General features: G+C 38.4%; 1 protein-coding gene across 1 annotated transcript in view; it reads right to left on the minus strand.

Moving 5' to 3' along the window:
- GLRB (glycine receptor beta) overlaps nucleotides 1-18,357 on the minus strand; it is a 48,342-nt gene extending 29,985 nt beyond the window's left edge. Inside the window, exons 1-4 of the mRNA XM_030449817.1 lie at nucleotides 18,303-18,357; nucleotides 16,853-17,006; nucleotides 5,577-5,683; nucleotides 2,971-3,038 (exon numbers count right to left, since the gene is read on the minus strand). Coding sequence (XP_030305677.1) covers nucleotides 2,971-3,038; nucleotides 5,577-5,683; nucleotides 16,853-16,983 — 306 coding nt within the window. The 5' untranslated portion in view covers nucleotides 16,984-17,006; nucleotides 18,303-18,357. The remainder of the gene's footprint in view (nucleotides 1-2,970; nucleotides 3,039-5,576; nucleotides 5,684-16,852; nucleotides 17,007-18,302) is intronic.
- Between the last annotated feature and the right edge of the window lie 5,491 nt (nucleotides 18,358-23,848).

Raw genomic sequence — 23,848 nt, forward strand, 5'->3', positions numbered from 1 at the left:
AGCTAGGATGCAAGTAACAGGATTGAAGATAAAGGGAGCTTACTGGAAGGTAGCAGCTCTGTATAAATAAAGCTCATATTCACTCTGTAGTTAGCTAATTTTTTGTTTAGCTTTTCCAGGTAACTTGTTTGATACCTGTGTGAAAATGTTGCAGCTCTCTTGAGAACTCAACAGCTCAACATGAAAGTGACTGTTTCCAGACACAGAGCAAATTTTTACCCTTCAGTTTCTTCACTAGGGTTTGATTAAGTCAATACAGGCTTATGGGATTAGGATACACAGTTCAGGTCCTGTCTTGATTCAAACCCATTTTACATCACACCTGTAAGTGCTATACTTTAGAAAAAAGCACATAAAAAAACCTCTTAAAAAAACAACCAAACAAAAAACCAACCAACAACTGCAATTAAAAAACAGCAAATTTTTTTATTACTGAAATACATGAGGGACCCTCAGAACCAGCTACCACGATGTCAAGTTGAGCCCACTGACTAATCAGAGGTTCCTGACACAAAGCCCAGAGTTGGCTATTTCAGAGAAGGGTTTAAGAGTGGGATACAGGACATCTTACTGAAGATACTTCCATCTGCATCTCTTTTGATATCCTTCTGAATGAAAGGAGATCAGCATGCCAAATCACCTTTTCCCACTGGCACTTCTACACATTGGTTTGTTGGGCTGTATACCACCACCTCACTCAAAGTTACTTGGCACCCTTGGTTGCTTTACCTCACCCTTCCAAGAGAAGAAACTGTCTCCTTAGGGCAGCTAAACCAGGATGTTTTACTCCCGTATACACCTTGCAAAACCTATGACCATCAACTATGATACAGCCAGAAAGGACTACAGAACCAAGAATCATCACTATAATTCATCAGCTGAAATACTTAGAAATGTAATTACTAATAGCAAAATATCTGAAATAATGTATCAGTCCATTCAGTTTAGTAGGTTCTGGTAACTTTACGAACAGTAAAAAAAAAGAAATCAATATTCCCCAAAAGTCACTCCAGTGCCTGAGACAGAAGGCAGCCACTCTCTTCTTCAACAGGGAAGCTTTTTCAGCATTTCTGTTATTTCCTGCAAATGCCTCTCCTTTCTGAATGCAAGAGGCCCATCTGGTCCTTCAAAATTTAGTGCTTCATTTCCAGGAAACACTTTTCCTGTAATTCTATAGTCACAAGTCTTTTCCCAGTCTAAGTGACTTATTTCTACTGTCTGATGCATTACCAAGACCATATGAAGACAAGTACTAGGCTATCTCCAACAGAGCATTGGTTCTTGAATACAACAGAACGCAATGCCATCTGCAGCAGGAGGAGTATCCCAAGTGATGTCAGGAAGAACAGATTCCCTGTTTATTTTGTCACTGCTTCCCACGATACAATAAGGCACCAAAGAAGTAACTCATGCTTAGTTATCATGGCATGCATGTAATGCTGTAGAGCACACACTTCATCTTTTGGAAGGAAAGCACATCCCTTACGTTCATGTTTTGTTACTCTTTGGATGTGGGTGAACTGTAAAAAAGCCTCTGTAAAAGTCACTTTTTAAAACATGCAATAAATCTCAGAAACTTGAAAGGGCCATCTGGCCTAATATACCTGCCATCTTAGACACTTATCTTACTCCTACTTTCCTGCTCTTCTTCCCTGCCCATCTTTAAACTTTAGTCCCCTTTTTGTTTTCAGGAAATAAAACTCAAAGTATGTTTGGCACAAGTATATTCTTTGTTATAATATCACTTCCCACAAATGCTATTAGCTGACTTATTATCATTCACTCCTAATTAAAGGAACAGAATTTTTTTGCCAAGTTGTTCAAAAGCTGTTCCAGCCATCACATATGCTAAACTTCGAGCAGCTCTGAAGTCCTACTGAAATGTCAATAGGGTATCATGTAAACTGGTTCAGAATTTTAAGACTTTTACTTCTTCCAACAGCAAAAGGTGGTTTATTATTTATTAGCCATATTTTAATTTATTGCTGCTGTGCCATTATGAGTAGGAATGCTGTCTCAGTCACAACCTCAAAAAGAGCATCCTGGTTTTGGGAACTACCTCAATGCTGTGGATGCAACAGATCACCAAAGTAATTTCTAAATGTGATGCTCAGGAAGTACTTAAGAACTCCCATGCTGAGTGCATACCCTGGCAGTGGCTTCCCACATACTTGGAAGATACATCATGCTCCCCTCTTTTTTACTTAAAAGAAAACCCCTGTCAGATCAGAACATCTTCAACATTTAAATGTTGGGGTTTTTGCAATATTTTTAACAGTATTTATTTGAAATACTATTGTAAAGAAGATATTCAGGTTCCAAAATACTCTAAATGGCTTATCTGAAATTATTTTTTCTCTTGAAATTAACAAAAATGTCAAAATTATAATGAGAATTATTTGGTGCTGTTATTGACATGTTAAAATTTTATGACTGAACTCATCTTTTGAAAATTCAATTCTTTTACCTCTCTCAAACAGTAAACAAAAAGAAGTAAAATTATGGTCACTGATGACTTACTCCTTTAGTCCTTCTCCCTCTGCTCCTCCATGATTTACTTTATCTTCAGAACTTCATGAAACAGAGAATCTGTATGCTTCAGCCCTATGCATGAATGTTCTTTTTCTCTCATATATAGTTTTAGTATTTTCTGTACATCAACCAACTTACATTTTAAGTCTCAGGAAGGTTACATAATTTGCTTGGAATTTCCCTTATGGAAATAAGTGTATTTCTTACATTTTAGATACCATGGATTTTCTTTAATTTACAACAGATTCTAGAAGCTGACAATGTCTGGACAAATATGGAGTGAAACAGATTAATAGGTTTATGATGTTAAGCACAGTCAGTCTATCACTAACCCCATTAACTCAATGCTGAGAAACTGCAATCATAATAATTATTTCTGCTTTAGAGTTCATAATCCTCAGCCTGAAATTTAATAAGGAAATCTCATTTCAGTCTTACCATAGTTGTCTCTTGAATTGACCCAAAGCTATTAATGAAGATGTTGACTGCAACATCGACTGGAATTCCTTTAGAAAAAAAAAAAAAAAAAAAAAGAAAAAAGATTAAAAGATTTCTAGTGAGCTGCACAATCCAGTAACTCTATGTTATAATTTTTATACCAGGATCACAACGATTCTTCATATGGTCATTCAACTTTATCTTTTCAAGTTAGATGATACACAGCTTTCAAAAGCTGTAGTTTAATGAATTTTGATAGAAAATAAATACAAATCATGAAACCTCTGTTCAACCCAGTGATAAAAGAAAAAAAAATCCTTAGTCCAGAGTATTAAGATTACATCATTTCACAGTTCATAAACCTGAATAATTTTCAAATTTGATTATTTTCTATTACCACAGAATGCACAATCCAGTATTATTTCTGCATACAGTGCAGTGGATAGAGGCAATTCACACTTCTGGTGGTAGGCACTTTTAACTGTCAAGGTCATAATGATGATCTACCATCCCAAATTACCTGTTTATGATTTATGATGACACATTTACTTATGTTGTAAGAGGATACTTCTTTGTGCAAGCCAAGTACAAAACTGAAAGTAGGAATACAGGCAGATAAAAATAGTTGCATGCAGCTTTCACAGTTGCACAGAGTGCAAGAGGAATTAGCTCCATTTTATAATGGTTACCAATTTGCCAAGAAAAAACAAAAAGATAGGAAGACAGACTGGATTTTTTCCTCTTTTCCACAGCCAGGAATCCTGTGGTTGCAGAGGGATAACGTGACAGCTGCTACATCTGCCCTCTGTCACCCTGTGGGAACTGACAGGCAGTCATTTAATCTGGTGTCAACAGAGAATTATCACAAAGCAGGGAGAAGTAGCCTGATGGTTGTGAGAACTAATTATGGTCCACTGGTTTTATTTAGCACCTGTATGTTGAGGGTGTCACTGTGTACACTAGATGCATGTATCTGACCTCCTTTACACTGTTAAAAGTACTTAATTCAGTGGAATTCTTTCTACTTTCAGCACTAAGCAATAGAACAATACATGAAGACTACTTTGACAAAGATCACATAGTAATATATGCCTTACCTAATAATTTGTTCATCTGAACACAATATTTCGGTGTACACTGAATACATAAATTGAACTTGTCACATTTCACCAGAAAATCACTAAAGTAGAATTTCACTTTTTTAGTTTAACCAGTTTCTTGGATTTGTTTTTTTAAATCAGACCAGTTAAAAGTGGTACTTTTGGTTATGCAAGAAGCGTAAGATTTTGTTTAGTGCCTGATGCATGTGACAGAGCACCTACCACATCATTAGTAGCCAAGAGTGTAATCTCTCTTCCAGATTTGGATAGGAAGTGCCATCCAAGAAAATCAGTCATGTGTGAGGAACATTTTCACATGGCCAAACCATTGTCAGAAAATGTTCTTTTTCTTCCACCTTCCCGTGAGTTAATATTGCATGTCCTCCTTTTTCCTTAGATCTTGATTCCTACTAGACTGCCAGCAGTGTTATCAAAAATATAAAGAAATCTGCAATATGCTTTGTGATTTATCATTCTGAAGAACAGGTAGAACAGAAACTGAACGTTTATTCTTTGTGACAAGGTTTAGTGCTGTAAACATACACAAGATTCTACAGAGAATAAGAAAAAAGCCAGTCACTTGCTGAAAACTGACTTTGATACAATTATTTATATGTATTATAAATCAGCTATAAAATTTAGTTAAGCAGAACATCTGCATGTGGTGTCTTTGAAAGCAGGAACAAGATTACAGATCTACAAATTTATCGTACTATTGATAGGCATACTAAACCACCTCTTAATGCACACAGACATACTTAAGTTTAAAAAAAAGAACTGACTTATGTGAACTACAGTGTCTGTAATGTAATAAAATTTTCAATGTCCTTTTCCAGCAGGGAAGGCATCTAATTCCCAGAAATTTACAGCAGTCTGGGTTATTAAGAGGTTTTGAAGAGAATGTGTATTCCAAGCTTTTTTTTTCATATGTAAGGAAATCAGGTTTGCCTACATGGAAGATTCCTACAACACTTGACTACCAAGGAAATGTTTTAAAATCGGAGAATGTGTTTAAATTATTACCTATTTGAAAATGCATGAAATGAAAGTGTGTAAGATGTATTACTAACATACCTTTTAAGGGTTAAATAAGTGTATAGTTCCCAAAGAGGGCTACTGCAGATCCCAAGTTTTATAAAGCCATTTTAAAGGATCTCTAAAGAGAATTCTGTTTTTTTAAAATACCGTAGAAGTACTGCTAAAGTCTCACTGAAATGTAGAGATAAAAAGACATTTAAAAAATTTATTCTATAAAATCTAACTCTATCTTCAAGAGACTCTTTTACAAAATGAAAATATTTATGATAGTAATAAGTATAATATCGAAGTATCATATACTATTATGATCATAAAATCCTAACATATTACCTTTCAGACCAAAAGCAGGAAAACACAGAAGAGATTTACCAGATTGTGAATATTTTCTCTACATAAATTTTCTTTGTATGAAAAGAGCAAAAGTTAAATTCCAAAGATTAAAAATAAAGGCTGGAACATCTGACAAACCTTTGAAATTAGGCCTTATCCTGGGATCATAACTGAGCAATAGTCTATTCAAGATATTGCTGGTAGAATTAGCTGGTACTCTTGCAAGATCTTCAGCTGATTGCTGGCTGTAAAAAAAAAGTGCATTAGTTACTTAAGTAGTTTTGGAGTAGTGCCACAAATTTCATTTCATGAGCAAAATACTGTCAGTATTTTCAGCTTTCATAGTGCATAGACTTCCTTGCTATGTGATGCTTCAGTATTTTTCAAGACACTATAACAAAAGTCAAAGCTCTCTCTTAACTGTAAACCTGAGAAAATAAACAAAGCTCAACTCATTAATTGTTGCCTTCCCTCCTAGCACAAATTTCCAGGGAAACACCATGTCTTCCTTAGCATAAAGCAGCCACCTGAACTATTTTTAGTGACTGTCAGATTAGGAATAGAAGTAAACTGACAGGCACTTGGTAGGTGCCAAACCATGCGGAGGTTTTTGGCAGCCTCCTGCTCTCACATGCCAGCACCAGCTACTCAGAGGGCTGGAGCCATTGCATCACCTCCTTGTCAAGTGCTAATAAAAGCTCTGTTATGGAAAATGAGGCCTTGGATTCTTGTATAATTTTGCAGGGGGAATTGAAACATCTCGACTTACCTTTTTATTGTTTTGGGTGTTAAAACCATCACTAAAATGAAAAGAATCTGACAGGTAAAGGTAGCTACAAGAGTAACATGAAATAGAGTGTGAAAAAAAAGCTGTGAGGGGGCATCAGTCCCAGCCCATTTATCTTATACACCTTTAAGGCTGATAATGTCATGTAAATTACTTTATATGCTATCTGTACAACCTGTTCAGTGATGTTTCCTAATTTTGAGTCTTGTCTTGTAACCACTTTCCCATCCATTTTAAGACAAATACTCTGCTAACTGTCATCATAATTTAGTAACTAAGATGTCATGTAAAAAGAGGGCAAACACTCTACTGAGGCATAAGCTGTATACATCTAATACCTCTAGCAAACAAATGTATGAACATATTTTTTAAAATTATCTAAATTATTTCCTAAAAGTTTTCTAAAGGTTTCCTAAAGGCTTTCAGTATCAGCTGCCTTTGCCTCATTTATCCTGCTTAATTTTTTTCATTATTCTTTCCCATACCAATGTCAGCTTGATAGACCTGTGTGCTATTCTTTATAACATCTCAGATCACTTCTAGTTTTCTTTTCATCACTCACTTTCCTTCATGTCCTCTAGGACTTCTGCATTATTCAAACACTTACTGAAAAAAATATTAACTCTCCAAAATGCTTTCGGTGAGGTATTTGTTAAAAAAAAAAACAAAACAAACTAAAAAATGTTGAATGCATCAGGCTTCTTTATTTTAACACATCCAGTTAGGGTAGCTTCTGTTCACCATCCTCTTTAAGGACTACTGAGAAATTAAGTAACTAATAAATAACTCTCGTCATTGCATGGTATCACTGATCGAAATCTGGAGGTAAGACCAGATCTCAGCCCTTGAATAGCCCAGCTTTTATGAATAAAATCAAAATTTTAAAAATCAACTTTTTAAAATTAAAACTGTAAGAGAAACCAGAAACAACTGAACAAGACCTGCCAACTTGGTAGCACTTCATACGCCTTTACAGTGAGGTTTCATCTCCTCAGTTAACATTTAACAGACGAAATGTTTACAAATAAAACTACGAAGGAGTTCCCTATTCTTTCAACCATTTATGACCACATAACAGCACTTTATTCCATCATAGCTTCCTTTATGTCGCTTGAGCATTTTATGTTTTAGAAAAAAAAAACCAAATTTTTGTTTACCCAATTGTATGCAGGATATTTCTGAAACCTAAAGCTGTGTATCTGTTTAATTATTTGCTTGTATTTAACATTATACATGAGGGATAAAAGCACACCTACTCAGCTCTGATGTCAAATAACCACCTCATTCTCCCCAAAATTTCAGACTACTCACCACTCGCTAGCAGGATTAGCATAAATTCTGAAGGCTCTCCAAAGACATAGCTACCAAAAGGTGTGCATTCATGGGTATATCTTAAACTACAGTATACCAGATGAGAAAAAAATGTGGAGCAGCTTTAAGTACTACCTCTTGTACAGGCATTAAAACTGCTGCTATGATTAACAATTGCAAAGGTAAACTACTTGTTCTATCAGCATTTATCCAGAGATAAATGGTCCTCTAACAAAAACAGGAATATTTTAGTTTATTAGCATACATTATCTTCCACCAGCATGTCCTTATCGTGTCTACAATAAACCTCTGATAATTTACTATTAGAGCAACTAAATAGCAATAGGTGTTCTTATCCCTTTGAATAACTGAGAAATTCACCTTCAAACAATTTACCCATGGCTGTGTTTACAGCTTTTTATATTTGATTCAAATTTGGATCACTATGAGTAAGACTAATTTTTTACTATCATTTTGAGATTTCTGATCAGCTTTTAGTGGTGACCTTTACCAATGGAAAGATTGCTACAGAAGCATGGACACATAAATTAAATACAGATGCTCATAAAATGCAACGAGGAAAAATGCCAAAGAAAATAAATGGGTGAGCATCAAACAACCGAAAAAAGCCAAATATTGCTGATAGCTTTATATGTCTCTTCAAGAAACAGGAACAACGTAACAGTTTTGTGAGATCTGAATTGCACTGCATAATTACAGAAGTAGAAATATCTGTTCAGGCTGTTTGTTCAAACATCAGCCATGATGTAGGTAAGGGAGATTTATTGTGTTGGGGGAAAGTGATGGGATGAATAATGGGAGGCTGCACTGCTTTCTGGTAAAGAATTTAATGATCACATCTTCTGTAAGTTGTTGGGTAGTGTTTTAACTTAAGTGTAATGTGCACACATTTATCCTCATTTATATAAGGACCAAGTGAAATACAGTAACATTTGTTGTTTTGAGGTGGGAGAAGCAAGACAGAGGATCAGTACTTGCTATTTTTTAAATGTGACTTTGAAATAACTGGTTGGAATAGCTACTGGAAAAAAAAAAAGCTCTGCTTAATAGCAGTCATATTGTCACTGTAGTCTTTTATAGCATGCTGTCATTGAATTAATGTCACCAAAAAGCACTCCTGCCACTGAGCATTGTCACCAGGACTGGGTTTCCTTCAGAGAGCTTTGCTGATCAAAATGCCTCCATTCCACCTGCAAATCAACAAATCCTATGTGCAGGTTTTGGTGATTTAAGAGGTTATGTCACTTTCAGAGGGACAGATGAGCAGAATGACTTAACCAAACAGCTCATGGGATGGGTCAAGTGTTTGGAGAAGCAGGCTGGAACTATTCATGCCACTAAGATATTTACTAAAGCCACTAAAACTCCTGTTTATTTGGGTGTTCTTTGATGGATTAATGATGAAAGTTATATGTGTAGGCTACATAAGAGAAAAAGAATTTGAGGTAAGATCTCCTTTCCTAAAAGCCCATATAACACACCAACCTAGAAGTTACTTACTGCTTTTTCTTATTCAACCTACAATTTTCACATTTATGAAAAGCTGGTAACTAGCCTCAGGTTACCCTTTGATTTCCACCAATTGTAGCATGTGCTGTAATTTTAATAAATTTATTTTGAGTTGAGTGGATATGGAGCTGCTGAGAAGCATTAGGAAGTGGACTGCAGCAGAATTCTTTACAGGTAACTGATGAGTTCTAATCAAGATACAGTGAACACCAAACAAAGCATCAGGCAACAAAAGTCTCACATTTGCTATAAAGGGAATTTAAAAGCAAGTCATAGGAAAGCTAGAAACTGCCTTAGCAAGAATTTTGCCTAAATAATAACTCTGGAAAAAACCACAACAAACAAACAAAACACAAAAAACTTCTTTTGTGTGTGGAAAAAACCTAAAAACAAACAAAAAACCCAAAAAACCCAAAAAAAACCCCAAAAAAACCCCCCAAAATCAGAGAAAACAATCAGAATATTCAAAATTGTTCTTGCTTCTATAAACATTGCCCTCAAAAGCCAGAAACCAAACAAGGCTTTTGGTATAACATCTCTGTGCGATATGACTGGCCTCTCTTTGCTCTTCAGAACATTACTTCTGGATTTATTGAGGAATAAAAGCATGACTTTAAATACTCTGTTTCACAGGATATATTGTAAGGTGTCCATTTTCTCTCCTACTGCAGCTCTACACACTTTGAAGAACAATTAACATTCTCAATTGATGGCAATGGATAATTATTTTTATAATTCACTAATAAAATCCCATAGTTTAAAGAAGTAGATATACATGACAAAATGCAGCAGGTATTACACTTGTTTTGAAATTTATACAACATCCTTACATTTGTGTTAAGCGTATGTTGTCAGAAGATGTTATTATATCTCTATGGGTTATCACAACATTTAGTCTCAGAGCTCACTAAAGTTACAAGGAGTCCTTAGCACACTCAGTGCTACAGGAAGGTGACAGGAGATAGGAATATAAACAATATTATACACCATGAGGAAGGAGTACTTTTGCTGTTGTAATTAATACCTACTGCCCTGATCCCTACTCTTAAGATCCAATTATGTTGAAGAACTTCTAATTTTAAAAGAGAATATGAATATACTTTTTACCTTATGGTAGGAAAATCAGGAGAAAGAAAGAAAAAAAAGAAGGATGTGTCAGAAGGATGTATTCACACTCCATCTTACAGTACACTGCAGTCCACACAGTCATGTAGCATGCTTATTCTGGTGTTTACTTAGAGTGCACAGCTTTCATTACCTAGAATTAAGCTTTGCCTTTGCATCATACTAGATTTCTGTCTGACAGATAAAAGTACTCCCACTGTAGTCTATGAGTTTGTAACTCACAGTTTCAACTTGCAAAGCTCAGTTAAATCCAGAAAATTTTTCTATTTAATGCTGAAACAACAGATTTTAGTAGGGTTTATCTAATCTTCATGATGGAAACTGACATTTTACTCAAATGAGATGGCAGTGTATATATCTGAAAATGATAACACAAAGTTATGAAAAACACAGTATCTGTCATCTCATCATATATTGTGAGAACTATTACCCTGATATAAACTACCAGTGTTCCAATTTGCAGGCATTTGATTTTCTGAGTGCAAAAATTTGAAGCATAAAAATAGGCTAATGCAAACCAGTAAGATGTCATTCTTCTGAATTATCTCAGTTACCTCAATTATGCTTAAAAGCTACATTTTCAAACTGTACTAGGTACACGTCTGTTACTAGAAAGAATAATTACAATGCTTCCAATATAAAGAGATATCACTGAAATTATGTAAAACTATGGTACCCTGAGTTTAAGCATCTTCATGCAGTTGATAGATAAGTACCTAAAGTTAGGTAGGTAAATATCTAATTGTGCCTAAATTTGAAGGAATTGCAGTCCTGTGAACAAAGAGAAATGATCCTGAATAGTAGAATTTGAAACAGAAACCCAGATCAGGCATCCCTAATTGAGAACCCTGAATTGTGGGGGTGAAATAAATCATCTTTCATCCGCTATTGTAGACAACCAAAGAGTACAGTCTCCTGATGTGGGCATACAAGCAACCTTTCTGAAGTTGGGTAGTATGAATAGTTCAGTCTATGTCACTACTTCAGTCCTTGTCTATCAGAAACCTACCAGTCCAGCTTTGGTTTCAAATTCAGTATTGCCAAGGCAGACCACCTTCAGGAGTGTTGATATGGTGATCTGAGGTGCCTTATTATAAGCCAGAGAAAAGCAAGCTGATTCATCTGCCTGCCAGAGATGACAGCCCACAAACCAGCAGAACCAGGTTAGTATGGTACTGTATCCAGCCTGACCAGCACTGGTCACAGCAAGCTAACCATGCACCCATTTCTCAAAATGAGCTTGTTTGGTCCTCACTTAGGCATCTCTGCATCCCACTGAAGTCACCACTTAAGCAACTTCTGTCCTGTTGTGTCCTCACACTGCATGCAGACAGGAAACATGATCAGCACTCAGGTGCTTAAGCAGAACAACAAATATTTTAAAAAGCAGCCTCCTTGTTCCATTACTTTTATCGAATGTGGTAAGTGATGCATGGATCTTGGTGAAATCTAACTACCTTGTATGGTGGTAGAAGTGGAGATACATTCTGTAGAATTTCTCTTTTGAAGATTCATTTGGTGGAGCTGAGAAAGGAATTTAGTTGCATAGTTTTCCTTCTTCTTGGGTTTAGGGGGTGTAATTTAACCTGCACATCCCAATATCTTCTCAAGCTAGAGGCTGTGTCTGACATATGGAGTTGGTAACTTTACTGCACCATTGTAGTGTCTCATCACTGCAGTCTTCAGAATAAAGTAAATGCTGCTCACTGAGGGAGAATTATTGAACAAGCAACAGCCTACCATGCTTAATTACTGTTTTACAAGAGAATTCAGGTTTTGCTTATAAAGCTTTGCCTTTTACTCTCCAGTAAATTTATCCACTCTGAAAACAAATCCCCAAAACTCCTGGAATGTGGCTCTATCTGCTTGGGATCAGGGCTTTCCATAAGAGCTACATACTACAGAATGATTAAGCAATTGACCAACTGCTGTTACTATGCAGCAAGAGAATTTTTATAGGAACCAGACCTGGGCCAGTAATGTACTTATCTTCAGAATCACTGTGAGATGTAACTGCCTCCACAACCAAATCCAGGCTTTTCTTTGAACTTCAGTTCATCTTCTCCCACAAACTCTATTAATCCTCCCATCATACCTACAAATGAAAATGTTCACAAACTACCAACAATGTCTTCTACAAAATGGGAATAAAAACACTGATGACACTTCTTCACCATTGACGTTTTGGGGATGTTGCCATACTATGCATAAACAGGACGTATACCAGAATGCTTTATATAATTTTAAAATTATATCAAATTTAAAAATTATAAATTATAGATTTTAAATTTATGTTGTCCAAGAGGAAAGAGGAGAGGTTCCACACTTTGAATTTCTACTTTAGTCTTTATGGGAAGAGCATGTCAGAAGCTGACAATAAACCAAGAGGAATTTTAGGACAGGCTCTCATACAACTCTGTGGCTTAAACACATGGAAGGTTTTTCTCCCCTAGTTCCACTGTCTTTTGTTGTTATTTTTAAAAAGAAGCTGTTTATTGAACCTTGCCATCTGTGACCTTTCTAAGCTTCCAGCTGGCAGATGGCACAAACCATGTTTTCTGGAGGGCTTAGAGGGCCATTTCACAGTTTCTGAAGTCGTTCATATGCTTTATTGATTTGTACTCCTACTCTGTTCATGAAAAAGCCTCTAGAGCTATGAAACAGTATTTAGTTAATCATACATTTGGATTTAAATGTCCATGTGGAAAAAGGCACAAAGGTGAGGAGGGATCTTTATTCAAAAAGCAGTCCTGCTGTCCAGACAAAAGAAGGAGATTTAGTGACTGAGGTTTCACTCTTAGCATTGCGGTTGCATTAGATCCTGTGGGATCTTCAGAAATAAATGTTGTGCCAGGGAACAGCTGAGTCATCCTAAACTATAATTAAGAGGGATAGCTGTGATTAAGAGCATGGTCATAACTGATTTTCTTAGCTGCTGACACTCTTACATCTCTATGCTTTCTGTAACTGCCATATCAACTTCCCTTTCCTTAAAATTTCATTTGTCTTGAGATCTTGCAAGTTTGAGAAGAGACCTTCTGGGGCTACTAAGGATTCTGGGGGTAACAACAGCAGCTCACACATCACAACAAAAAGTAAACATCTTCCAGCATCTCTCTTAGAAGAAGTACCAGCTAAGTGCCCAACATGTTTAGCAAAAACAGGTATTAGAAGACATTATGAATGAGTTAATGAGTTAAGTAAGAACAGCTGTAATTAAGCTGATAGTCTACTCTATGATCAAGAAAAAGATTAAGTGACAAAATCTATCTGCATCTATATGCAATCATCTATATTCAGTACAATGAATTTAAAAATTAGCTTTGCAAAGAAGTCCATAATCCAGAAGATTTTTAACTTCTTCCTGGAAGAGATGAATCTGCCTTTTTCTTTTTTTTTTTTTTTCTTTTTTTTTTCTTTTCTTTTTAAGATTTTCCATGGAAACAAAAGGCAAAAGTTTTGTTACACTAAAGCTCTGCATTTTATTACTCTATGCATCTGTGGAAGCCAGATTCTCACATTTCTGCTCAGATTTATAGGATGTTAGGCCTGATATGCCAATTTCTTTGTTAATCAACAAACATTCAGGAACCAGATACAAGTATAATTACTCTGTTTCATTTGGAAAGCCTGAGGTAATAAGGAAAATGATCTGAATGCAAGCTGTGAAATTTTACATCTGTTCCAGGCAAGCATTCAATCAAAATAAGAACCAAGTGATTAAACATCAGCTTCATGAAACTATTCAATAAAAAAGCTGGGAAAAACAGTTTCAGAAATAAATTAAAATAAGATGGCTAATCAAGCCAGGATCAGACAATGTTCTGAGAAGTACAGTGTTATCAATAATCACAAGTAAGAGGTTTTTCTCTTGTGACACGAAATAGAATTTTCTTAATTGATGGAAGCAAGTACCTGTTTATGAGACAATAATGAACTTTTTATAGGGTGTCTAATCAGTTTGCTTGCAGATTATTCTAATAGTAGTGAATTTCATGCACATCTGGATAAAGGCTTGCATTCTGGAGAGCCATAAAAGGAAGAGCTTCAGTATGCTCCATTTCCATACAAACAAACTCATGCTGAAGTCCCAAGCCAGTCTTATAACTACCCATTTCTTAGCATCAAACTAAGGATCTCCAGCACTAAGATCAGATGAAGCATAAATCTTTCCTGGAAAATTATTTGCATACATTTGAATATCATTATAAAGTTTGCAAAGAGAAAATTGTTCCTTATATAATGACAAGAGTGGGTTTTGTTCTCTGGAGGAGGCAAAATTGAGCTTTTCCCATGTTGTAAAGAAACAAAAGGCTATAATTTGTTATAATTAAGCTTTAAATTTTCTTGCAAGAGTAACCAATGCAAATTAAAGGCAGGTTAAGTTGTTTAACTTATAAATCTATTTTTCATTAGGAATTTGTACCATTCAATTTTATACATTATGCAAATCTTATTTTCTTTACAAAAGATACAACGCATTCTTCTAAAAGATTTCTCTTCTGCTTTACTAGTAAATTTTTCATTCAAGCACTTCTTTTGAAACTATATTGGATCAATCACTATGCTGCCATTTAATTCCCATTCCACTGCACTGTGCTTTCATTTGTTTCAGAGGAAAGATTCCTTACTTTTTTCCGCAGGAAAAAAATAATGAAGATTAGGCAACCTTTTTTACAATGCAGAGTGTAACTATCTAAAGAAGTTTTGTGAGAGATCGTGTGGCAAATTAAAGTTTGCCATCAGAAGTCTAAGTTAAGAGTGCATTAGATAATTTCTCTGGAAGAAGCAGCTGACTTTCATTGCTCATTTACATCAGAGGTCTGCTAGGTGCCAGCCACAAAAACCTGCAGCCCCACTCTTACATGGGGTTGTCCCTTCAAGCTGTGCAGTTCATCCAAGTAAGATCTAGAAAATTTGTTCATCATTTAGAAAATCCAACAGGGCTTACTGATAGAGCAAGCAATTCTAGTTAGCAGCACTGCACGTGTGATACATCAGACAAATACTGGATTCTGCTAGTATTTTCACAGAAAGCTTCAACTGCCTGGAATGAAAAATACAGCTTGGAAAATTAATAGCATTTATCAAATTATTTTCAATTATATTGGTGACAAATGACATTATTATAGAATCACAGAATGGCTTGAAACACCAACAGGTATTAAAAAGAGTACAGTACCAAGAAATACTGTACTTGAAAAAAAAATACACCCATGCATCAAGCCAAAATAACATCAATGTCTTTAATTCTAAAGACCAAGTCAAGAGCAGGGGGGAAATGCTGGCTGCTTTCATGGAAGATCTGGATTGAGGTCCCAGGTGTGTAACCCACTTTCTGAGGACTTCAGCACCTGTTCTGAGAACTGTGACATTTCTCTCCTTGCTGTGAATTCTCATGATAGCTCAGACGAAAAGCTCCACATGGAGCTCAGCTGAAGTATTCGAAGTTAATAGAATGGCTAGGGGTCATTTCAGATGAGTCACAATCGTATTAGACACTTGTATCTTAATCTATTCAAACCTTATTCAAATCACATTTTTCAGGTCTGATATTTAAAAAAAAGAATGAAAACAATGGCCTTAGTAGAAACCTTTTAAATAATCTGGCTTATAAATAATTATTGCTGTTAATATTTTAAAAGAGTGGGAACTTTAAGAAATATTATTCAAACATTGCTTCCATCTGATTATTCAGCTTTTTTCCCCTTTTTATTTGAGAAATATTTATTAATGTGAATAGTCAGCCCCATCTTCCAGTCAACTTTTACGAATAATCAAGTAAGAAATGTGTTTTAAATTTGTCTAAACATTTTTATCTTTTCAGACCTACTGGTCTTCTATACTTTTTGGCAACATAATATATTCCATCGATTTTTTACATGGATATTTACACCATAACTCTACAAAGATACTCTAGGCTGGCCAAGAAAATGACAGAAGAGACTCACAAATAAAACTGTATTGTTCTATGGATCACAGCCTAAAACTTGTTAGGCATTAGACAGAGGGAAGAGTATTTTTAACATCAAGTAATCATAGATGTCCGGAATATGTTCTCTATTCATCTAGGCAATCAAAGATTTTAATTTCTGTATTTTTACAGAGAGAGAATTCCATAAGGGCATACTTTATAGCAACAATCAATCCATCTCCATAAAAGTTTTAGTACTGTAAGTCACTGATGGAAGATGCTGGAAACATTTGTTCTATCCAACACACGGTAAAAATACATATAGGACATGCCTTCTCTTACACCACTAAGCTAATTGGAAACTGAATTTCAGCACAATGGCTTTGCATCCTCCTTGCTTTTCTCAGTATACCTGCAACACAATGCTACACAGCACAGTACTATGGGATCACATACCAGGTCCCCAGAAACAGCAAGACAGTAGGTTGGAATCCCCCAACAAAGAAACAAACTATCTACAACAGCTTAAATGTTCATTAAAACTGAGGACTTACTGCAGAAGAATCACAATCATCAACAGAACTTAGCTATGATGCTGCTCAAACCCTCTTCCTCTCATTCTCACCCCAAATGCCATTCTCTCAGCAGAAAGCATCACTTTCTACTTCAGTTGCCATGAAATTTCCACTATTAAAAATATGGTAGGATGACCATTACAGAAAAGCATACAAGAAAGAAGGTACATACGATGGACATAGGTACTGCTTCTTTTTCCCTTTTCCTTTCTTTGAAGACTTCTCTTTGGAATAGACTTCTTCAACCCATAAGGAGAATGAGATGAAAAAGAAAACTGCTAATACGAACTTCATCTTGAACATGAAGCGTCAGAGAAACTTCCAGTCTGCGGCAGAAGAAAACAAAGACGTTTCTGTTAGTAGAGCTAGACATAGCAAATGGGAACACTTATCTACAAAATGTAAACAAATTTTACGGCCTTTTTTTTAAAAAAAAAATACTTTTATCTCACTTGCCCTTGAAGGAAGAGTCTGTTGAGGTGCAATTCTGATATGGAACCAACTTAAGCAATTTTCTGGCAGTCAAGCAGAGTCCCAGAGTTAAGAGCCTGACAGCAAGGATTTATGTGCAAGTTTGCTCCAACACATTTAAGAACTGAAAGAGGATGTCCTTCAAAGGCTGCCTCAAAATCCTAAGAAACTTGGAAACAGAACTCTTCACTAAATACACCATCTATCAACTCCACTGGACACGGTTAAATGGGAGCAACCAGACATCTAGCAAGGCAAAGAACTGCAATCCCTCCATGACCTTGCACAGCTAAAGCAATAATTTCAGTGCCAGTTAAGAGAAAAGCTTGCAAATTTAATTTTACCTACAGAATTTAACCATAAATTACTATTTTGCACCAAGTATTCCCGCTGCGGAGCCAGCCCTGAAAAAGGCCTTGCAAAGATGACTAAACACATTCGGCAGTACTCTGCTCGATTACATCGTCTCCAGTTTAACACCCAAACTCCTCACGGGGCAGACCCACGTCCCAAAGGCCGGAGCTGAGCCTGTGTCCCGCCAGAGACCGCACCGGCCGCGGCCACAACGGCATTGCCCGTTATCTTCCCATCCCACCGATACTTCCCAGGCGTCTCTTTGGGCCGGCGGATGCTTCAGCACCACTTTCCACTTCTATCTATTTAATTCTTTGGAGGGAGCAGCGCCCGCCTCTCTACCCTTCCTCTCCCCTCCACCTCCAGGAGGCACCGGGATGCTTCAGCCCACCCCAGAGATCCGCAGCCCCCCTCCTCCCGCCAATACCGACCCGCGGAGCTGCCCCCGCAGCCCCCTCGCCCTCACCGGGTCTCCTCTCCTCCCCGATACCACCCGAGGCCTCCCGCCAGCCCCAGCGCCGCGGAGCTAGCGGCCGCGGCGCTGCCGGTGCAACGCGGGGGTACCGGGGGAGGAGGGAACGAGCGGAGTTCCCCTCACTCCTCCCTCCCCACCCCAGCGTTGCCGTGGGGGCAGCCACTCCCGAGCCCCGCCGCAGCCCTCCCTGGCCCCGCCGCCATCGGCGCTGGCCGAGGTGCTGACCGGGCCAGGGAGGCTGCGGCCCGGAGCGGACGGAGCTCTGGGGCCGGGCCCTTTGCTCCTCCGCGGCCCCCTCCCCCGACACCGCCCCGGTCCTCACCGCCAGACGCTCCCCTCCGCGTTTAGAGTCGGCGGCCAGCGGGAAAGCGGCGGCGGGCCATAGCGCGGCCCGCTCTCGGAGCGAAAGCGCCGTTCACTCCGGCGGGGGGAGATCCCCTACCTCCGACCGTGCCCTCCGCGGCCACTGAGCATGTGCGGGAGCCGCGGCGCGGCGGCCTCCCAGTGAGCATGTCCCGGCCGCACGCCCGCACATGGGCACTAAGAGAGCGGCGTCGCCGTCGGCGGGAGGGCTGGGGGACGCTTTCCCCCCCGCCCCGAATTCTGACCCCGCGCCGTCCCGCCCCAGAGAGGGCACATTGCCTGGTGGGGTTGGAGGGAAGGCGCGGATGTGAGCGGAGAGAGACTGAGGAGGATGGGGGGAAGACAGGGTTCAACACAAGAAGTGCAGGGAGCTGTACAGGGAGCGAGTCCAGGGGAGAGCCACGAAGATGAGGCAGCTGAAACACCTCTCCTATGAAGCCAGACGAACGGAGGTGGGGTTGTGCAGCCTGGAGAAGGCTCCAGGAAGACCTTCCAGTGGCCTTCCACTACCTGAAGAGGTCTGCAGGAAGGCTGGGGAGGGACTTTTCACAAGGGCCTGAGGATAAGAGGTATTGGCCTGAAACTGGAGGAGGGTAGATTCCGGTTAGGCTTTAGTAAGAAATTCTTGACTATGAGGGTGGTGAGATGCTGGAGCAGGTTCCCCAGAGAAGTAGTGGACACCCCCTGCCTGGATGTGTTTAGGACCAAGTTGGATGGGATTTTGAGCAACCTGGTCTGGTGGAAGGTGTCCCTGCCCATGACGGGGGTGTTGTTAACTGGATGATCTTTAAGGTCCCTCCCAACCCAAACTATTCTATGATTCATTGCTACATAGATTTGTGCGTGTGTGTGTGTGTGTGTGTGTGTGTATACATATATATATATATATACATGAATTGAGTCAATTGTTATTGCTTCATTGAAAATCATGGACTTTTGCTGGAGGTTCACTTTGGGTCCAGAGGCATATCCTTGTTGCAATGGATGTTGGTTTTCCTGTGGCTCTTGGCTAGTCACTTCAACTGCATTATGAACAGAGACCTAATGGAATTGAAATTTCATCTGGAAAATTCTTTCTGGAGCTCCTTGTATCTCACACTTGTAGAAATGCAGGTCCATGCTGAGTTTCTTGCAGAACTCATTGCTTACATCAGGTATTTGGCTGAAATTTTGGAAATGGACAGACATCATTATACAGCTGAGTAGTCTTACATTAGCAAATGCTTATCCTCCCATTATAGTTCAAAGGCCTCATCTCCCACTTGTCTCACATTCTCTTTAGTGACCAGGTCACTGGAGATAGTGACTGTTCTCAAGTTTTCTTCCTGCTTTGTTTCCTGTCATTCCTAGAATGCACTGCCAAAACTTCAGTCTGCAGTATGATAAAAGAGCAGCAGCATCTGAAGAATGCTTTTTATTCTTAGGAATGGATCCAATTATTAAGTGTAATTCATCAGTGGAGGCTTTCTGCAACATCCTGTCGTCCCCATCATGCTTCTTTGTGAAGCTCTGTTGGAGTTTGGATTATAATGACAGATAAAAACTGAAGAAAGCCAGCTATTTGGCAAATGAGACATGAGATGGTGAGTGTGCCATGGCAGGCAGCAGGCTGTACCCAGATTCTGTAACACCCGAATGTCAGGTACCCTCAGCTCTGCCTTCTAAGAAACAGTGTCATATGGTATGCATGTACTGCCATACACATATATACATATGTGTGTAAGTACACACACATGCATCTGGGTGCAAAAGCCCACTGTCATGGGTCACCGTAAAGCCACAGGTCTCTCAAGACACAGTTTTCCTGCTCTAACACAGGAACTTGCAAAACTACACAGAGTTTCCTGAAACAGAAAGCAAAGTCCAGAGGCTGCCCATAACACTGTCTATGTGTAGAAAAAAATGGCAAGCTTATTTTTTTAAAACTCTTCTGAACTTTATCTCAAGAACAGAAACCAAAAAGCAGTTGTTGTTCTAGAAGGAATAGCATAAGTATTTTTGAGACCACTGATTGCCATTTTTTTTTTTATTTTATTTTTTTTTTTTTTTTTTTTTTGTTATTGGGAATAGGAGCCTATTGGATGCAAAGCACCCTTTGTTCTCCTTTTGGTCTCCTTTGGGCTGCCAGCAAATCCATTGATGTTTGTAAGTGCTTCCAATGCAGCTATGGGTGTAACTACCTAAGGGTAGGTGAATATTTGTGGCAACTCAACTGTAGAATAAAATGGATATGAATACCATTTACCCCTCAGGTAAGACACCTTGTAGGTGTAATATCAAATGTTACAAGAAATATTTCGATAACCCTTGGTTAATTTTTCTCATGCATTTACATGGCATAGGTGTCAGCTCACAAACAAGTGCTGGCAGTGAAGGGTATGTGGGAAAAGTCCTCCCTCCTCTCACCATTTAAAAACTGGACAAGGTGACAGACAGCTGCTTTCTTACCCCCAGCACCTTCTGGACCCATCACCAGGGACAGAATAATCATGCTGCCCATGGCATCGCTTCACCCAGCACTTGCCAGAAGAGACTGGGGCTGTCAGACATGCAGGGCTTTGAAGGGCAGCCTGCATGCCATCCAGCCCAGGCAAGTCTGAGTGAGAAGGACTGGGGGAAAAAGCCTCCTGTAAAGCCTTGTGCCAAAAAGAGATCTAATTCTGAGTAACAGGCCAGGTTCTGCTGATCAGTTCCGTTGGGGGTTTGTCTGTTAGAGATCTTCTTACTGCTAAAGGAATGCATAATGAAGAAAAGGCTGAGGTATTTAACACCTTCTTTGCCTCAGTTTTCAACAGTAAGACAGGTTATCCTGAGGACAGCTAGCTTCTGGAGCTTACAGAAGGTGACATGAATCTAAACAGCCCCCTGTAATCCTGAAGGTAACAGTCTATTGAACTGCTTGGATCCCCACAAGTCTATGGGACCAGATGGGATCCACCCCAGGGGGATGAGGGAGCTGGCAGAAGAGCTCGCCAAGCCTTTCTCTATCATCTACCAACAGTCCTGGCTCACTGGGGACATCCCAGATGATTGGAAGTTGGCGAATGTCACACCAATCCACAAAAAGGACCAGAAGGAGAACCCGGAAAACTCCAGGCCCGTCAGCCTGACCTCAGTGCCTGGCAAGGTTATGGAACAGATCATCCTCAGTGTAATCACACAGCACCTGCAGGATGGGCAAGGGATTAGACCCAGCCAGCACGGGTTTAGGAAGGGTTTGACTTGATGATTTCTGAGGTCCCTTCCAACCGAGACAATTCTATGATTCTATGATCTACCTCTGCCTCAGCCTTTCTTGTATTTCAGAGTCTAGGAGTGGACTTCAGCATCTTCTTGCTGCTTGCAACTGCTGCTTTGTCCATTGGAAAAATCAGACCTTGTCCATTTCTCTGGTTCAGGATTAAGTCCCAGGAATTCCAGATCTTAGACATTACCCTGATCACTAGAAAACAGTTGTGTAAACTATAGGCAAAATGTAGCTCAACCTTTCCCAGTGCTCAGCTGGGAGTCATTAGTCCTTTTAGTTTGCAGCAGTGGAACAAGTAGAGCTGAAAATCCAGCAGTGTAGCTCTGCTTTTCAACCACATCAGAAGTACTTCAAGATGTATAAGGTAGAATTTATTTGGTTTTATCACTCTTTTTAGTCTACTTTCTTAAGGTAATAAGTTTTGTCTAATAACGTTGTATGTGTGCATGTTTCAAATAGCTTGTTGCAAACTTTTGATTTTTTTCCAACTGATTGATGGCACATTTAAAAAACAAACAAAGAAAGAAAGAAACAAACAAACAAAAAGAGCAGAGACCTCAGAGATATTAAGTCCTGCATGTTTTGTAAAGACAGCTGGCTGGTAAGACAGATTGAGATAATATTCTTGCAAAAGGAAAAAAAAGTGAGAAGTAAAGCAGAATGGCATGACTAATTACTAGACATGAAAATCCACCTGGGAGAAAGGCATTATAAATTCTTTAAGCACAAACATATTTAATTCATAAAATATCTGCTTCATTAGAAGAGGAATTATGACTGAAAAACAGAAATTCTAGTGTCAAATAGACACTAAAGACTTTAACCAGCTTTTTTCAGGAAAGGGAAAATATTATTTTATATAATCAAATAACAATAAATAATACATAATATAAAATAATAATAACCAATATAATTGTATTGAATTAAAAAAGCAGGTGAACACAAGACCCACATTGAATGGAAATCAGATTTCATTAGTTTTAATGCTGACCAAACTAGTTTTTCATATAAATTGAGTTAAATTAGTTCACACAACTAGAAAAAATTAGTTTAAAAAAGGATTTAATGTTCTGCAACCTCACAGATGATTCTGATTTCAATTGCCTGTCACACCTTGATGACTTTGGTGATTATCCAGAAGGTATAGATTTACAGGGCTCCTAAGAAAGACCAATTTCTATAGGATGCTACATGCTATTTGTTCTTTCCTTTCTTATTATTCTGGAGAGATATATATCCTCAGGGTATTGTATCAGGTAGGAAATGGGGACAAATTAGGTTCTTGGTATAAAAGTTTCTCTCATCTGATACTAGTGACCAGGACTGTGAAAGGTACCCAATTTTCTTCCATCTGAAAAGATTTGTAATTTTAATTCAGTTTTGAAATACAGAAAGTAGAAAACTCAGCAGCAAACCAAACAGCAAGAAGATGAATCATCAGAGGACAAAAATTATAGTGTGTCCTCCTTAGTGTTCCAGTTCCCTCATCTCTCTCTCTGTTAAAGATACTGAGTGTGACAGATGATTCTTACAGGGTCAATCTGAATGCTGGCAAATTTAGGCTATTATGCTTTGGTGGAGGCTCTAATATGAAGACTTTTCAGAGAGCTGTATGCACCATGAAGTCTCTCATTTATTAAAATCAAATGAGAAAGAGATTAAAAATACATGCACCTTCAAAAACTGTGTTACTGGTAATTGCAATAAGCCTGGACTATATTAGGCTTTATGTATTTAATAGATACATAGCTTGTCAGAACAGCAATGGCATTTATTGATCATATTAGACATAATCATATTAATAATGTATATACTTCACAGGAAGCAGCCACATGTCTAACTGCTGTCATGGATATACAGAAAATTGGAATTGTACAAGATGCCCAAAACATATGTTCCTTGCAGGCTTATGCAATTTATTACTTGCATTTCCTAAGTAGCTATCAGCAGCCTGTCTGCTGACAGATCTCCACATGCAAATTGCTGTCGAGCTGTGTGTATGACTTCAAGATATTTTTCCCTTCTTTTCTTCTTGCTAAAATGAAAGTATTGGCAAAATGACTCCAAGGCTGAGAAAAAAACCAGCAGAACAGTCCTGTAATCCCTGAAAGGATTGATTAATATAAAAAGCAGAGGCATCCATGCTAGAATACAAAGCTCCATGTGTTGCAAGAGGGTGGTGTGTGTGAATAGTAGTTCATTCTACTGGTTCTAGTTTGTTGCCAAAGAGATTAAAGGAAAATCAGAAGTCACTGAAG

Source organism: Calypte anna, chromosome 4A (assembly GCF_003957555.1).
Source record: "Calypte anna isolate BGI_N300 chromosome 4A, bCalAnn1_v1.p, whole genome shotgun sequence".
Taxonomy (NCBI): domain Eukaryota; kingdom Metazoa; phylum Chordata; class Aves; order Apodiformes; family Trochilidae; genus Calypte; species Calypte anna.